Source organism: Cyclopterus lumpus, chromosome 12 (genome assembly GCF_009769545.1).
Source record: "Cyclopterus lumpus isolate fCycLum1 chromosome 12, fCycLum1.pri, whole genome shotgun sequence".
Lineage (NCBI taxonomy): Eukaryota > Metazoa > Chordata > Actinopteri > Perciformes > Cyclopteridae > Cyclopterus > Cyclopterus lumpus.
This window is the reverse complement of record NC_046977.1, coordinates 13825843-13845210: the sequence shown is the minus strand read 5'-3', so window position 1 is coordinate 13845210 and position 19368 is coordinate 13825843. Positions and strand designations below refer to the sequence as shown.

The 19368-nt window shown below is 42.3% G+C and overlaps 1 protein-coding gene across 3 annotated transcripts in view; it reads left to right on the top strand.

Moving 5' to 3' along the window:
* Positions 1–19368, top strand: part of cntfr (ciliary neurotrophic factor receptor) — a 190161-nt gene that overhangs the window by 112859 nt on the left and 57934 nt on the right. For all 3 annotated transcript variants that reach the window (XM_034546966.1, XM_034546967.1, XM_034546965.1), the window contains one exon: positions 408–641. In XM_034546966.1, coding sequence (XP_034402857.1) covers positions 408–641 — 234 coding nt within the window. The remainder of the gene's footprint in view (positions 1–407; positions 642–19368) is intronic.

Below are 19368 nucleotides of genomic sequence, written 5' to 3'. Positions count from 1 at the left end.
ATATGCCACGCAGCTGATTCTGTTTTTATTTTAACGGTTGGTTGGTTGAAGCCACTGCCACTAGAAATCACTGGCTAAGCAATAGGTGGAAAGTAATAAATAACCCCCTATTAATTGAATTGAAAGTCAGATGTGTCAGATAATGTGCGTGTTTTTTAATTTAAACTGTCATCAGATAATAAATTGGGCCTTTGCTTGAGTGTGTTTCTCGGTGCTAGAATGACGTCCCCACACAGAATAACTTGCCTGATGTATCTGCTGATATAATTATAAAGGTTTCCTTTTTCGACCGCCTGCACCCATCGGCTCAGTCAGTATGCACACGGGGCAGGGATTCAACCTCACGGACATTTGACTTATTAGCGGTTGATATCACTTACACTTAACCTCTGCCTCTTTGTTTCCAGTTGCTAGGAACCAGTATGAGCGAATGGGCATCGATGTCACCATGCAGTGCGGCTCCCTGGACAATGACGCGTCGGTGTCATGGAAGGTGAACGGGACAGATGTGAAAGCCCAGCACCGTCTCGAGGGTCCCAGACTGATGCTGACCGAAGTGGACCTGGGCCACAACGGACTCTACAGCTGCTTTCAGAACCCGCACGGAGAGAGGCGTGACACCATCTACCTCCACATCGGCAGTAAGTACCCAGACAATCGCCCGCCGAATGTCATTTCGTATAAGACATAATGAATCTTTAATCATCCCAAAGGGGAAACTAGGTAATTGCTGCAGAATATAAATGAGAAGAAAGAAGAAAAAAACACGTGGTTCCACTGACCACGATGCAATTACCACTCCAAAGGAAGAAATATGATTTATTAATGAGGCATGTTATATAATTGTGCATGTATGTGTATATATATATATATATATATATATATATATATATATATATATATATATATATATATATATATACAGCTTGGCATCTAAAGAGACTGGGGCCATGCGATTGGCCAAGAGGCGAGATGATTGTGACCACGCCGTTGATATATGGAAAGTGACATCATTGAAATTGACAGTATGAAATACTAATAATGTAACTTCTAATAGTGAGTTATAACATTTGAAGGGCTGAACATGATAATAGCTGTCCTTACAGTCAGAGCCGCTGACAAGCTAATGATTAGTTGTCAAAATGACATTTGGTCATTTTGCAGTTATGGCTGTGAATTTTAATTGTCAGCTAAATGGGCGTCGGTTTAACAGCGTGTCACGGTGGCATGTGAGTTGGCATAGGCCTCCTTGAGATCCATTATTATGATGGTAGCTGGGCTTGTGCATAATAATGCGATTTTTATAGGATCGACTTTAAATTACAAGTAGCCTTGAGTTTCATTGGAATAAAAAGCACCTTTATTAAATATAGTATTTACCAAAAAATCTCTATTATAAAGCATCTTTTTGGCCATCGGTTGAATACTTTCTCTTCGACATTATTAGTTTAACACTTGTCTGCATGGCCATAGCTCCGTTTTTTTTCACAGAAGAAAACAGGATGAGGATGTGTTTTCAATTTCTTTATATTGCAACCATTAATACCTCATATTTATTGTGACAGCTCCCTCCTCTAATCTGCGCCTCTGCCTCCTCCTTCCGCTTCGTGTTGGGCTGTTGTAGTACATCTGTCACCGCATCAGTGCTCCAAGTTTGATGCCTGTGTCTATTCTGAAATGACAGTTTTGAGGAAAAACATGTTGTCGTCAACAGCGAATTTATGCTTCCTCATCATGGCAGGGAGAAAAAAGGCATTATCTCTGTTTGCCAGTTCCTTCACATACAGTACAAGAGATCCCGTCTCCCTCCATTTGTGTCTGTTGCTAATATAAGGAATAGGCAACGCTTTAAATTGAATTCCCGCGGGTATCACGCTGCAGCTGCTAGCTTGTGAAATTAGATACATTTTTGGGCATCAGTCATGGCAGACCACTTCAAAACGGTGCCAAAAGTGGCTCATTTCGATACACTGCAGTAGAAACCCCATCGCCCCTCATCCCCGTGGCATTGGAAAACCAGAGCCCGCATCCGATTTCTTATTTTTGACACTTTTGTACTATAAAAGTCCACCTCAGGTCTGAATCTGACAAAGGTGGATTGAAAGAAAGGTAGACCGGCTGCCCTACCTGAGCGGAGTCGAGATGTCACCACGGTGAAACAAAACAGCACATGGACGAGAAAGAAGACGTGTCCAGAAAGCATCCCCCATTAGTTAAACTGGAAACCACACCTGTATGATTCCACCCGCTTGTCAGCAGGGCCGACAGAGAAGCTCCCCCCATCCAGATTACATCCCAGGCCGAAGTTGGACGCAACATTCCCGTGAAAGTGTTTGATGAATGAGATTGTACAGGAGTGTGACAGTTTGGTTAATCATATCGGCGATGATGAATCACTGAAGGCCGAACTAATACTAAATGAAGGAGAGTTTGATGTCATGGTAGGTTATGTCGGCAGGGTGAATGATGCAATGCATGAACAGACCAGAAAGTGCATCAATTCTACATTCTCATGCCTTACTCTTTCGACCCTACTGTATCCCACCCCTTTGTCTCTCTCTCTCTCTCTCTCTCTCTCACTCTCTCCCTCTCTTTTGATCAGCTTTTTTATTATGTTAACTGTCACCTACAAAACTTTAACGTGTCACGCAGCCGCAGCGCTAACGACATCATGACAGGCTACACTTTGTCGTGATTACCATCATGATGATAGTTTGATTTTATGCAGTGTTTATGGCGCACACCGGGGGCTTGTTATGTTTTACACGGATGTAATTGTTATCAGGAGAACAGCACAGAGCCATCTGTCTGTGTCTTTTTTCTTTTTTTTAAATGTTCTCCTTCACCCTTTGTCTCTTCTCACCTCAAACCTTTTGACCTTCCCATCCTCCTTACTCTCTCTCTCTCCTTCTCGTCGAGTCCTTTCCTGCATTAATTCCTTCTCTTCTGCCCGTCTCTCTCTGTCAACTTTGCATCTCACTCTCTCAATATCCTCCCGTACATGCCCCGCCCCCTTCAGTCTCCGTCTCCCTCTCTTGTGTTTTGGCTTCTATTTTTGCGGCGGCATCTGTTAGCTGTGTGTTTACACTGGTTTGCATTAGGGAGGACGTCATACTTTGACCCCCGGACCCGTCCGTGTGTACATGCGCTCGCTCCACCTTCACGCCCCTTTTTTATGGCACTTTTCGTGAGGAACGCGTCAACACAAGAGCGCGAGGAGGCCGCGGTCGCTCGCGTCTTGACTTGTATTTTATATTATATAGTTTGCCCTCCTCTTTGCATTATGTCCCCACTTCATATCGCTGCGGTGTGTTTATATTCTGCCTGTCACTTTGGATACATACAAAGCTTACTCAAAAGAAACTTCAAAAATATGGAACCGTGTGCTTGTGCATGTTGATGGGTAGAAGCGAGCGACTTGTGCCTGTGATGTTATTACACTATGGTGCTTAAAAAAAAAAAGGTGCCCATCTTGTCTTCAAGGGATGACACTCACACACACACACACACACACACACACACACACCAGCACCAGAGTGCTGGAGGGCATCTCTAGACACAATCGTCTAAAAGAGTAGTGTTGTTCAATGACAGAGAGATCGAAAGTGACAGACTAATATAGAAAAATGAAATGGCATGGACAGTAAATGTTCATTATAATTTAATAAGTAAGATGTCGTAAAACCCGATCGCTCTTCGGTGAAATACAACATGCCTTTTCCTTTGCTGTCAAAACGGGGGGAAGTTATTGCCGACCTGCCCTTTTCTGGCTCTGTCCATTCTTCTGTGTATTGCTGTCTTCAATGGCCGTCAGCTAAACACAATTTATAGCGAGCCAACATTGGCTGCGCCCATCCAGTTATTCAGCCTCCCAGCAAACACAACGTCAACTGCAGTGCGTCCTGTCTGCAGCCAGTCATCCCGGTGACCTGGTGACCTGACACCAGTAAGCAGCCAGTCGGCTAGCCGGCCCGCTTAAGTTAGTTAGTTCATTTGTCTTATTAACTGTCCTCCCATATTATGTCAAAGGGACAAAGTTCATATTTTTTTTCCCGACAGATTATTTGAGAGACTAAGGAGGCACCCGATACCCAGAACGCCCATCACCTTAATGACAAGGCTCTCTAATGTAATGACCGTAATGAAGACAAACATTTACATTGTAAGCAAGTGTGGCGTCTGCTTCAAATTGGTTTCATACCATAAATCACCAAAACAAGACAAGGGGGTTCTTCCGTTAGGTTTGGCATTGACTCGTTGTTGTAAACAAATCCAGTCAGATCCCAGCGGTGCCATTATGTAAACTGGGTTGCGGTGTCGACTTTTTTGTTCCCCTTAACGCTACAAATGATAACAAATAAGTCCAAACCGCCAGTGTCGTGGCCGTGGGGAGGGAGGCCACGTCCATTTGGCTTTCTACTCTTTCTCCGCAGTCTTTCAGGCTCCGTCGTTCTCTCTCAACCTAAAACGGGTCTAAATTGCACTGTTATATTTACAGTATGACTCACCAGCATAACAGAAATACAGCTTGAGAGGAAAAACATTTGTCTACCGTCAGAGATTTTGCCATTCTGTTCTTTGGTATCAATCAGTATCTCGTGGGCATTAGGTCTTGTTTTCAAATCGACAAGGAAGACAGCTTTATCGTAACCTTTCTATTTTTAGCATTTTCCTTTTTTGCACCGGAGTATCCAAAAGCGGTGTCATCTTGGTAATGTAATCTTTAAGCAGATAGTCACCGATTCAAATTAAATAATTGCTGCTTTTAGACCATTTTGCGTTCATCTCTAAACAACATTCCAAATATTTGCTAGTTTTTGTTGTTGAGTAAAAAAAAAAGGAAATTCCCAAAGTAAGGACAGCTTAGCTTTCATGTGAGAACATTTCAGTGACATATATTCCCTATCAGCCTTGCACCAACATTAATTACAACCAATACATGTGTAAACATGCCCTGATCTTAACCCAAGAATAGAACGTAGATAAAAAGAAAGCGGGCCCACTAATGAAGGTCAAAGATGATGAATCTATTCCTGCTCAGCTGGTTCAATCAAATGTTTACCTCCAGATAGAAGAGCACAAAAGACGCACATACACACGCCTCACTAAGGATGAGTTAGAGGACGAGTGAGTTCTCTTGTTAGATTGAAGTGCATCTCCTACCCTAAGGCAACTTATATCCACACCCACACACACGTTCCAATTGGTATCTATTTCCTTTCAGTGGGCAGCTTGTTTGTATGTGTATCCCCCCCACACACACAAACACACACACACACACACACACACACACATACTCAGGGGACCCATGCTCCATGGCTGGGTAATGGAATTGTCTGGTCTCCTTGTAGACAGATCGCTATGGAGGAGAGTGAACCCGTAGAGCTCCATCTCCTCGGGGATTTCCTGTTCAAACCAGGAAGTATTTGGCCCCACATGTTAGGGCACTGTTAGAGCTACTTAGCTTCCATTTTAATTACGCCCCCTTGCTTGTCCCAGTACTCGGTCTATCATAATAAATTGCAAATACCTGCACGCAGGATTTACACGGCCTTGGAATTTGATTCAACAGTTTGTCAACCTGAGCTCGTCTCTCGGGTTTTGTTGCCGTCAGCAAGAGTTGCGGCCCGGCTTCCTGAACCCTTGTGGAATGTGTGTGACTTGGATGATGGGCAAATACTTTTGATTTTATAAATGATTATTGAATCTGAAATAGCCATGAAAGTCATGAAAGTAAATGTTGACGATAACCTGTCACACACTGTTTCTGATTTACTTATATGTTGCCTCTTTTGTCCTCTTTTCATCAGTAGAATGTTTAAAAGGTTTTTTTGGGGGTGAGGGTTTCCAAGTCTGCAGTGTGTCCTCAAGCATAACCTGGACTCTGCCTCTACCAGATGTATTGTGGACTGTGGATGAGAAATGTAATGCTAAGTGTAAATTGAGCCACAATGCAGCTGTCCAGTTTTATGTTCAGTTACAGCTTGCGCCAGGAAAAGAAATGTCCAACAAATATACCTTAGTTTATGTCCTCGCTGTCTTCCGTGTCTCACAATGTTCTACTCAACATCTGAATATTCATCACTGTCGTCGCATTCGACCCCTGTTCTCTCTCCTTCTCCTCTTTTTCTCCTCATATCGCCCAATTTCTCACCTCTCCATTTCTCTGCTCCATTTGCAGCACGACAGCAACTCCCATCACTTTATTGTTGCAGACAACCACAGTAAATGGGAAAATGGGCCCGCTTTAAGAAGTCAATGGGGAGGCATGAGGGAAACTCAAAAAACTGAAAAACAGTCATTGTGTGCTTTGGCCTCTTTGTATCCGTTGGGTATCAGGAGTAATCTGGCAAGACAGATTGTTTTCCCCTTTCCCTCTCTCTCAATGCCGCTGTGTCAGGGAGGAGATGGCGTGGCAAATATCCTTAGCAGCGTCGAGGCCTCAGAAATATTCTTTGGCTGTTTATAAAGTAAGGTGTTTATCCAGATTTTCAAAGTATATGTATTTGGTCCTCAGACTAGAGCTCTTATGGAGTCAATATAAAGGAGCACCTGTACACACATAAACATATACATTGATCCAAAGTTGAATTCCAAAGGCTTTAAAGCTCAGCCGAGGTCGTTTTTTTAACGCAAGACTTCAGTCCAGTACTGTGATCTTTTTTTAGTTTTACATATATCTATTTTGTTTCTCTCCACAACACACGTATCATCCCCCCCTGACTGCTACTAGTTTCTCTCTCATATTTTAAGATTCCTTGGTTTCTATCTCATTCCATGTCTTTCTTTCTCCTCCGCTAATCCTCTTATACCGTCCTCTAGTCCATCCTGTATCACCCAATACCTTCTCCTTTTCTTGTTGTCTGCCTCTCTGCACTTTGGTGTACATAAGCTTCTTGTGAAGGTGGCACACTGCGACTTTGCACTCCAGTGTGCCCCTGCTGTCCTCGCAGGATGTAATGCATAATAGTATATACCGCGCAGCTATGAGCCCCATCTACAGTGCGGATAACAACAGATGAGTACTACATGAGCATTGTATTCTGGCCTGCTGAGGTTATAGTTTGGCCAAATTACTAAAATAAAACAGAAAAAATAACAAATAAAATGTCACAGCTTATTATAACAGTAAACATATTTCAAACACATTATATATACAGATTCTACAGAGTTCGATCTTCTGTGTAAAAAACACAGATAAGGTTAGAGGGAGAAGAGCAAGCTGCAAAATGCAAAACAGTCTAAAGCTGAAGTTCATAACAGGGGCCCGTAGATGAAATCTGCGAGGTGCGGTGAAAGTCTCCCCGGGAAGAAGCTGAAGTGGAGGGAGACTAAGTTAGATAAAGCACAGCTTGAGACCGAGGAGCTTAGGTTAAGCAACGGGAGCCTAACACAGGAAATAGTGCAGGTAGAAAGAAGGATTCGGGATCTTTGTGAGGATTTAACAAAAGTAAAAGAAATTGTGCGTGTGGTGATGAGAAAAAATGAAATAGGTGCTGCACTTACTTTGCTAAAAAAAAGGATGTGAACCCTATCATTTAAAAAAAAAAAGAAGGAAAAAACATGGTTGAGTGATTGCTTTGTCGGAGAAGCCAAACCAATGCATTTAATTGGCATCTGGGTTCAATACAAATGGTACAATAGAGTAACCTATGCAGATTGGGTTGCCATACAAGGCTGACGTTGGTGAAACTGAAGTGTTCTGGGAAGGGCACACATCCGTGTCAAAAACATGAGGCTGGCGCTTTTTGTTTTTTCGGTGTCTTCAAAGCCAATTGGAGCAAACTTTAGCAGCTGAACTTGAGCAGCTGGAGCATCACTTCTCGTCTTCTAAAATGCTGCTCCTTGCTCCAATTAAATGTGCAATGCTCCAGCTCTGTTCCGCTCAAATGCTCTGCATGAAACAAAACCGTGGAAGCATATCTGGTAATTGGCAGGGTGAGATGGGTGCGCTGTTGCTGTCCTAAATCTCCTTTGCTTTGCGTTTGTTAATCCTGCACCTTCTTCCTTCCTCCCTTCTTCCAATCACGGTCGACCCCTCCCTTAAACTGCTGCCGTCCTCCGTCGACATTATTCCTCTCCTCTCTATACTAACAATACAACCCTCTATTGTTGCTCTTCCCCGTCTTCCTCCTCACGTTACATCTGCTGGGATGGAGAAAGACTTGAGTCCACTATACGATGTAATCACGATCCGCCACGATGCAATCGCATTGCGGTCACGTGGAACGCGGTGGAAAACTCCACATAGCAGACAAAAAATTACCAATAGTAACAATTAATTGTACTTGCAGTATTAATAGTTTATATAATCAAAAACTGCCTGTGTGTCGAGACAATACTGACATCAAAAATAACGCAATGCAATGCTGTGATGATGTTTTTCCTCCATCCCATATATTTGCCCACCCTGGTCAATTTCTCATGGCTGACTGATCATCGCATAAACAGATTTAAAATGGTCCCAGAGGGTCAATACATTATGTTGGTTATCTTTGAATCTCAAAGTGCTTTTTGATCAAACTCTTGATGAAAAGGAGAAATTGTGTTTAAATTGAAGTGATCCAGGGTTCATTGTGTTTTCTCTCTCTCTCTTTCCAGTGTCTCACTCCCTGTCTCACTCTAATTACCCAGCCAGAGGTAGTGAAATAAACTTACTGACTGTTATTATCTTGTCTCCTCTATTCGCTCCGCTTTCCTAAAGTTGACGTGCAGTAAATCATAAATGCCTCTGGTTTGTCTGTGGGTTGTGTATGTAGGTGTTGCGCCGGCTCCCTTTTTGTATACGCTTCATATTAATTTGTCACTCTGCCTTTGCGGGTGTTCACATGCATCGTTGTTTATGCCAAGATTTGCAGCTGCATATCGGTGTGTGTGTGTGTGTGTGTGTGTGTGTGTGTGTGTGTGTCTGTAGCTGTCACTGTGTATTTTCTGTGTGTGCCAAGAAGGTAAAGGCCTGTTCCCTCTTGACTAGTGAAATAGAAATTTCTCGGCTGTCTCGGTCCTTTTACGGTCCTGTGTGTGTGTGTGTGTGTGTGTGTGTGTGTGTGTGTGTGTGTGTGTGTGTGTGTGTGTGCGTGTGTGCGTGTGTGTGTGAGTGTGAGAGAGATGGAGGAAAATAGGGACTTTGACCAGAACGTATTCCCCCTGGCTCAGTGTGCAGCAGTGAGGTTGAGTTGTTTGCTCCATTGACGTCAAGCAACTGAGGAATGGTCAGATAAAACATGCTCATCGGCCATTTGGGGCGTCCACGCTACACGTGTGTGTACGTGCCCGCACAAAGCCATTCAAATGTCAAATATCCTGAGAGGGGAATCCGTCCCCTCCCGCTGACCCCTCTCAGCCAGCCCCCTCGCATCCATTCCGTTTAATGCGTCCCAAACCACAAAGCCAGACTCTACAAAAGCTTGCTGTCAAAGCACAGGTGTAGAAACTGTCTCATCACTTTGGGATTTTGATTCCCTGAAGATGTCACCATTGATCATTCTCCATCATAGTACTGATTCATATGATTCATTATCTGATTTATACTCTGAATAGTAATATTTGTTGTCTCACTTCCTTTGCTACATCTTCTATTCTCTCATATACCTGTTCAAAAAAGATACACGGTTTGGTGTGGACTTAACATCCCATAAAACAGTGTGTGCAGAAAAGCATTTCATTAAAGCTGTATACATAATACACACACAACTCAGGGAATATGGTGAGCCAATCAGCATTGGGAAGTTAAAGTGAAAGCCAGGTTTATTTCGGACATGGTGGCTGTATCACTTTTCATCTCCTGAGGCCAATCACATATTCTGTGTCACATGTCACAGGGAACTCATCAAAAATAGATTGTCACGCATCAGCGTTATGAAAGTTTAAAATCCACGGCAGACATTGGTGAGTTTTACATAAAATATGAAGTCTCACATAAAGATTTTTTCTGTTTTAGAAAGATCTTGTTTTTTTTTTCATATTTCATAAATGACAATGTCTTGGATTTGTATTCCAAGAGCAGACATTCACACTTTAACCCACACATTTGGTAATCCAATAATAATAATAACTCTAAAACATATAATGATATCAACGTGATGATATGGTTGTATATATACAGTATATAACGTAATTCAAACACTTTGTTTACTGTGAACATAAAAACAGAAGTATTAAGGAAATGTGTTCTTATACCACGTCCTGCATGAGGCTCAATGTGTTGATAAAAAGGAATAAAGAGTAAACAAATGAGAGAGTGAGGAAGGAAACCAAATACGAATGCAGACTCCAACATTAGACCCCCCCCCCCCCCCCCCATATATCCTTATATGTGTGTGTTATGAACTAGGCCCTAACGTAATTTCACGCTTCAAGATAAAAGTGACTTTTAGTCTGTTCAGGCTTTTCTATTTGACGCAGCAAACTAATCTGCACTTCCAAAGGAGATTGTTTCCCACTCACTCAGTGATGTATTAAGCTGATGATAATATACAGGCAGACTGCTTGTCCCCTAAGATGTGCTTCGGGAACGTCTTCTGCTGCCCCAAGCCTCTGTAGTAACAAAGAGATACGGCTTTGGTGGCATTTTCTTGTCCAAGAAATGAATATTGTGTTGATTCAAACCACACATCTGTGTTTGTTACCTCCAGGAGGGGAGGCTCTATTGCAGGGCTGTTTCATTAGGCTGCATTTGTCTCTGGTAACTACGTGTGTGTGTACCCAATGCATACTGGATTTCCTTCATGCACTGTACATACACTTAGCATAGGAATTAGGTCGAGTAGCAGTAACAGAATCAGCAGTTGCTGTCGGAGCCGTACTAGCAGTAGTGCCTTTGTGTACTGTGTGTGTGCTGCATTAAATAGAGGAGGGGCCAAGCACTACTACCACCAAGGCAAAGCTGCAGCGGTGCTGTCATCCTGGTGATGTCTCAGTTACACCAGATTGTTGGTCCACTCTCCTGGGGACCGAGCAGCTGTGAGCCTGGACTCTGGCTAAATGGACGGATACACCCACAGAGCACAACAGCATGGGAAAAGAAAAGCAGGGACAGGGGAAGACAGACGGAGTCCGAGGGGAAAAGATACAGTGGAAGGCACGAGTGTGGTTGACTTGCATTATGGTTTAACAACAAATAAATAAATGGGACTGAAATGTGGATGAAAACAATTATTTTTTTCAAGCTCTTTACGAATATATCAACCAAAATTGTTTCATGAAAAAAAAAAAGGGCTGAGAGGGCATGATGTGAAAGTGTGGGCCATGGGAAGTAGGAACTCTGCTTGTGTTTAGGATAAACAAACACTGCCTTCTGGATGTTCGGACACACGCATGCTCTCGCACACACACACACACACGGACACACACACAGACACACACACACGCACGCACGCACACACACAGACACACACACATGGATGAAAGGAGTCTCACGCAAACACAGCTCCTGTGTCGAATGAGCCGCTCTTATTGTGGAAAAACACAGAGATGTTGGTCTTGGCCGGACAAGAATGAGGGCCGTAATGGAACTGTGTGTGTGTGTGTGTGTGTGTGTGTGTGTGTGTGTGTGTGTGTGTGTGTGAGCGCTTACTTCCTCTTTCCATCATTACCTTCCCTCTGCTCCTTTTCACGTTGCGTCTCTTTTTCTTTCAACATTTCACTATGTTATATATTTATTGCTTTTATCCATGCAGGCATCGGCAGTCTTTGCCATTCATCCATTTTCTCACATTAACTATCGTACCTGTTCATCTCATCTGCCTAACCAGCATCGTTACCTTTCAAGTGTTTGTGAGGGCAAATCACACAGAATCCGGTCAAATACCGTGATGCTGTGAGGTGAAATCTGTGTAGCTCTTACCAACTCAACCTTCAGGACCTGTAAATCCTTCAGTTATTATTGATTTTATTTTTTTTATTATTTTAATGTGAAAAGCATTCAGTTAGCCTTGGTTGAAATTGTATTTATGTATTGTGGGTTGTACAAGCTTTTGGTGAATTGGTTTGTTCTTTGTAAATAATGATCTGCTAAAAGTCATGAATGGCGTGCAGTACTGACTCATGAAGCACAAACCATTCCTTCAATACCTTGTGGAAGAAAAAGACAATTATAAATAATTCATGTATTTGTTAAGAGGCAAACACACACACGTGCACACACGTGTCTGTAGTTGTGTGATAAAGCGAGCTTAACTTTATCAGAAAACTCAGAAGAGAAAAGAAATAATTTCAGATTTCTTTCAGCATCTCTGGAGGGGAAAGTTATTGTGTGCTAATCAGAGAGAAAGATGAAATCATCAAAGCAATATTACAGTCTACTGAGTCCGCCTGCATCTCCATGCTCAGTTTGCTTTCTCATTTCTCTCTCACCCTCCCTCTGTCGTCTCCCTCTCCTCCAAAGCCTCTCTCTCTCTCTTACACGCCCCTCTTTGTCATTCTGTCCTTTCTGTCAATGTTTTCTTCACTTCGCCTCCATATCTCTGATGACGATTGGAGCTAGTTCCGTTTTTTTTTAGGCGCAGAATGTAAACTGCACCTTTTACATGTCATAATTTATGAAAATGCAGCCAACACTAGATTAGCACAGACCTAGACAGATACACGCTATGTTCTGTTGTTGACATTGTTGTTGTGTGACGTACTTCCCGCTCAAGAAATGTCACAACATTTTAATTTTTTTTTTTAAATAGAAAAACTAATCGAGCATCCTTGCTAATCGGGTGTTGCTGGATAGAAAGCGTGCCCTCACGCAGCATTTCCACGCTTGAGTGGTTCCAGTGACAACCAGCGTCATCGTGGCAGCAGATGTTTGCTCTGTGTCATCACACAACACTCAATGATGTCATTTGCAAATTACAATGCGGACATTCCGTGCATTCAATTGCATTGTTTGGCCTTTGGCTCTTTATGTACATCTCTATTCTCTTCTCCTTCTTATCTTACATGGAGCATCTTTACATTGTCTCTGTCCTTTGCTTCTGTCTCCTAATTATTTTTTGTATATTATTAATTCGAATTATCATATTGTATGTAATTAATTTTTTTTGCTGAAGCAGTCAATTGAAAAAGTGTGTCTTGCCTCTGCGGTCCTGTTGCAGTATCTTTGTAAAGCTTATTAAGAAATAATTAACCTAATTCACATTGGCTTCAGGCAATGTTTTTTTCAGAATATTGACTTACAATGAACGGAGCGATAGTTGACAGCGTGAAAATGCTTTTGGGAAATGAAGACAGAATTATTAATAACATTGCCCTGTTGCACTGGGCATGCAAGTCATTATTACTGTGGCATGAATCGGGAATATTGCTTCTTTGAAAGACCAAGTGAAAAAATGAGTAGGCAAAAAAATTAAAAATAGGCCTTTGCAGTTGTATCGAACTTTGAGGTTTGAAAGTCCTCAACTACGCTTTTTTTAAATGTACTTCCTTTAGCTTTAATTAAGCTGTAATAAAAACATTCAGCTTCAGGTGGTTACATATCAAGAAATTGGATCAAATACAGTGTGATTGAGCTGGGACAAGAGGAAACGTTGTGCTCTTTGTCCCAACAGGACCGAGCGTGTTTCCGCTGCTCCTCCGACCAGCCTTTCATTTCCTTCTGTCCATCTTTGCTCTCTGTTGATAACGATCTTGGCAAGCCACAATGAATAATGTACACTTACCGTAATGGTCGAAAGAGGTTCAGAGCACATACACAGACACACACACACACACACACACAAAAAGTCCAGGCATGCACACACACATACACAGGTACATAGGCGCACACACAGAGAGACATGCAGTGACACGCTTCGACATTTACATGAACAAAATACGGACACGCTCAAACACACGCGTTTCTCAAAGATTCAAGTACACCGAAGCAAACGCAACCACGTACACAACAGTATGCGCACAAACACACACACACACACACACACAGCTGAGGGTAATTCCCTCATTTCTTAATGATGGGCATCAGAGAGTAGCTAATGTAAATTATTAAAGCACACAGCAATTAGATACATCACACTCCCAGGGAGACATACACTCACTCACCCTTACACAGACACACACAGAGACACACACACACACACACAACAGATAATGGACACACACAGTGAGTAAGGTGCACGATCAGGATGCGCACACATTTTCAAGCTTTCATGAATATAATTTAGGCATATGAAGGCACATATGTATGAACTAATCCTTTCAAAGCCAACACACTTGAGCATGCAGCTGGCGTGTTATGATGACAGTTATGATATCAGAGCTAATTATATAGTATCATTCACCTGAAGCAAAATGAGAGGGTCTGACTTAATGTTTGACTTGGAAATATAAGATGAATACGTCTCCGCGTAGACGGTTAGAGAATGTGTGTGTGTGTTTGTGTGTGTGTGTGTGTGTGTGTGTGTGTGTAATTAGGTTATTGATACATGTTACATTCTTACACATTTGATGAGGTCATCATGTATGTCAAATTGTAATTGTAAAACTGACCATAGTAACTTTATCTGTAAAATCAAATCATTGGGGATAAAAAGTCGATCTCTCGTCACTGTGACAGTGTTAAATGACGTCCCCGCCATGTGCAGACAATTCCTGCTCTGTCCTCACTGTCTTGACCCCGTGACTTCCAGGTTAATGGCGGGCTAACGTCAAACACCTCGAGGGTCAAATAGCCTTTTAGAAAAGGTATTAGAGCAGCTTATTAGATCTGGACGCGAGTGTCATTACAGAATTCAATCTCAACGGTCAAACTCGTTTCCAGGCTCGAGACAAATTTCCTGGGAGACAATGTCCGCTCGTCCATTGCAGTTTGAAAAAGATGAATTATCCATTTGAGGTTTCTACATGTCAACAATTTTTCATATCTTTGGAAAACCTTTGGACATAAGAAGCCCATTATACAATTCATAACGTATGCTTTAGCAATGTCAAGGGCAATGTGCAGGGCTTTTGAAACACATGTGAGGATCAAGCTTTTGGAGAACAGTACTTACCCTTCTGTCATTAGAGGTGGAAGCTATTACAGGCTTCTGAACGTGAATTTGGATGCAGAGATAGACCGTTCAGTTGGGATTAATAATGGCCCCACGGGTAAATGTTACATGAGTTATTCGAGTGCCTGCTGGGTCACAGACTGAGGGCACCAGGGTGATGTGATGCAGGACGTCATCATTCATTTCATCTTTGGTTAAACGGCTTTCATGGAACACAGTCCGGTTGTATTTCTCTTTAAACATGGCTAGTTAACGGCTTTGCATTGGTAGAGTTACAGATTTATTTATTATTTTAGTTTTTGAGATAAACTACCTTTTGGGGAGTATTACCTATTTGAATATTGCAAAAACCTATTAACTCATCTGTGGCTCTATTGGAAGAGCCGCATACTGTTTTACAAAATTGAAAATTCCATTGCTTCCCAACCAATTGCTAACCCAGGTGAACCCTAAGTTTATGGCTATTAATTCCAAATACAGACAAATAATCAACCTTATCTGCCCCTTTGAGGTTTCCTTTCACAAACCCATTCAGTATATTGGTATGCTAAGTTGTTATGGTATGTACAGTTGGTCAGTGCGCCAAACTTCACAATGTTTTTAGCTCTCTGACCTGTAAAAAATGGCAGCGCAAGATAGGTACAATGTAGTCGCCCAGCAGAGCACCTCCTTAAGTTACAAAAATCGCAAATAGCGCAAACAAAACAGGACCTGGGAGACACACGAGAAATAGTTTGAAAATGTGACGCTCGATTGCCTGATATCAAGGCTGTTTCCAGATAAAGTGCATCCTGTAAATCCTACCTCATGATGACCACCGATTGCGCACTAGCTCACCTTTAGCTTTTCCTTGTAGCCACTGTGTTGCTGCTCCACCTCTTCTCGGCTTCTGCTCTCCAGTGGGGGAACGGCCCTCTCACTCCAGTCCAGACTGACAGGCCCTCCCTGTCTTCCCTCGCCAATAGAAAAACCCAGCTCTTGAAGAATCACTTCAAATTCCTCTCCCCCACCGCCCATTTCTCAACGCACCTGACCTTCTTTTTTTGCCTGTGAAGGAAAAACCTTTTGCTCTACGTTCCAGCGCGCTCATTAAAAGTCACTCCGTACATGAGCGCCTGCTAAATGTAGGGAATGCTAATGCAAAATGTAAAGCAGGTGGCTGCCAATTTAAAGGATTAATCTTCACTTGCACTTAACTAATCTTATACAATATATCCTGCGTGTACCGCATGCAAACATGTATGAATATATGTAAGACGTGGCAATGTAAGAGTGTGTTTTTGATGGCATGTTTCCTCAGATTATTTGATTTCCTTTAGAAATAGAGGTCAAACAGATAACAGTTGTCAATGACACAACAAAATACCATGCAATGACTGTCATGGTGAAAGTAATCCATTAAATGTGTGTGTGGGTGTGTGTGCGTGTGTGTGTGTGCACGCGTGTGTGTGTGTCTCTGTGTTAATGTCCGGGTGAAGTAGATGTGGTTATGCGCATACTTGTGTGTGTACTTGCAATGATAAATGCATGACAACGTCTGACTACCCCTAAAACCCACATGAAAATTGATCTGTGTATAATCTAACCGTGGAATTTCCCTCGGCAGTATCAAAACCAGTCATTTACCCTTCACACAACGGTGATGTGATGCGCTCGCAAACACAGCGAAGCAACTCATTCTGATGGCAGCCGTGCTGATGTGTGCTCTTTGGGTTGGTTTTTTTGGATCGCGTTCAAGGCTAAAGTGTTTTGCCTCGGTGTTGTTGCCCGTTTATAAATGGGATGTGTTCGGACGTCTGCACTAACTAATGATATGGGTGCTGCCCTTGGTCACGCCATGCGAGATGAGGAGAGACGGATGCGGCGTCCCGAGGAAAAGCCGCATAATGTGCGATGCATACTCAAGATGTGATACTTTTACATGAATAAACAGAGGTATGTATCTTTCCCGGAGGCACAGAGCAGTAACTGCCACATCACTTATTGATAGTGCCCTCGCCAGTTGTAGAAGTGTAGCCATGGTAACCCGTGCCAACCTCGTGACCAAGCGATGAGTTGTAAAAATCAAAAACTCTGAACTAATTTATCAAATGTACCATGCCGAGCAAAGTAAAGTGTGATACTTACCGTGTCATGTCCCGTGTTTGCATTCTGTAGTACTTCACTAGAAATATCATGCAGTTCATGTACTTTTGGTTTCATATTACCAGTATTTCCATTTCTTGTCTTGTCGGTTCTGTTCTAATTTGTTCTCTAGTATTCTAGGTTAGCAGTGTGTAATACCTTATAGGTCATGGTAATACCAGTGAAATTGTTAATGAGATATTAACAATATTTGCTTTGCTTTTAAGAGGCAACTAAAACACATCATCTTAATGGTCACACAAACTGTAATACACCATCAGCGCTGCTGTGAGTTGGTATCACAAACATGAAATACGAGCGCACTGCATCATCGTCTCCAAATGTATTTCTCTGCTCTCTCATGTCTCTCACTTTCTGTGTGCCTCTCTTTCTTATTCATTTGCACTCTCCTTGGTCTTCTATCATTTCTCCCCATTTTCTTTGCACACACCCCCCCCCCACCCCACCCCACCCCCACCCACTCTATCTCTAAAGTGATTTAGTATCATGTGATTAATGATGGCCATTAGAAGCTTCAATATCAACGTGTCTCAGAGTTCACCAGATACGGCCCATGTAGCATCTGGCCATCCTTGTGTGTGCGTGCGTGCGTGCGTGCGCGTGTGTGTGTGTGTGTGCGTGTGCGTGTGTGCGTGTGTGTGTGTGCGCGTGTGTGTGTACGTACTGTATCTGTGTCGCTCTGCCTGTGTGTCCACAAATCACCCGCTATAAGCGAAAGCATAGAAGCAAACAAATTCAGAATAAATGCTTTTCCTACTGGGTAATTTGTGCACAAACACACGCACACACACAAACATCCATATTCATACATGTCGGGGAGTTTATTAAAAAATGTAATTACGGTTCAGATACCTTGTAATGGTGCTGACACCAACTGAATTATCAATATGTTTCTTTTTAATGGCAGACGAGCAATAAAAACACAATAAAGGAAAGCTGGCAGTTTGTGTTCAAACTGTTTAGTGGTGGGTGAAGTCTGTTTACGTTGAAAACAAAACTAATTTTCCTTGTGTATTTCTGTAACATGGACACTCACCTTACCAGAAATATATTTGACAGCAGACATTTCAACGAAATTAATTCCTTTGACTATTAAACTACTTTACTAGTAAAAGGTGCTACATTGTAAATATAGAGCATTTATATATAGCCGCAAACAGCTATTTGCTCAGCTTTGATCTCTCAGCAGCGGCGGCCGTGCATTTAGTGCACGGTGAGCCTCTCTGCTGTGCCCGCCTGCTAGCTCACGGCCGCCGCTTTGCACTACGCTCCTGGGGCGGTTGCAGCTATCCCGAGCCACGCCAGCGTCCCCAGTGCCCACGACCCCTTCAGTTCCCCTCCGCCATTGTTAGCACCGTTAGCTGCTAGCCGTCTACATGCTGAGGTAATAGATGTGCTCTGAATGCCTTATTGAGCACTTTTATTTTGTTCATATTTTTTATTTATTATTATCAGTGATGAATGGTGTTGCCCTCATATGTGAACTTGATAAGGCTGCCTGACTCCACTGGAGCGCCAGGTTTCAATTTGTTCTGTTTAGATGTCTCAAATGAGACATTTGAACCCTGCAGGAAAATAAGCTTAATACAAATACACTGAAATATCTGTGGCAGTAAGCCTGAGAACAAGATTAAAAAAAGCTCACTAAACTTCCCAGCGACGGTGTATTATAGCAGCTTTTTACCTGGGAGGCTGTTGTTTGTACATCATAAAGAGCAGTTTTGTCCTCTGCGTGCGTCTGATAAGAGGATTTGACAGCTATGAGGCAACAATGCTATGCACGTTCTGTAAGCCCCACATTTATTGTTCACTTGTTTACCATTATCCACTTTTCCTCATCACTCTTTAGTTATTTATTTAATTAATACTTTCCTTTCTGTGATACCGCAGAAAGAATTAGCTGGATTTGAATAGGACAAACACTGCTGAGGTTTTCATAAGATAACTGTGCAAATGGAAGATAGGTACATAAAACACGGTTCATTTATTATATTGTTTGTATAGTGCAATCTCATATATCTGCTGCTCTCAATTGGTTTGGTCTCACTGCATGAAGATTATATGAAACGGTTCAACCAACGAGAGCAAAAAACTGAAACTAAATCATATCGTGGGTGCATATTACACATATAAATCATCTTAACTTTTGCATAAATTATGTTTTCAAATAAACTGATGTGCTGTGCTTAAATATGAAGACAAAACAATGAACTGTTTTCCAATTCTGAAAGTTTGGTGCTGCTTGGCT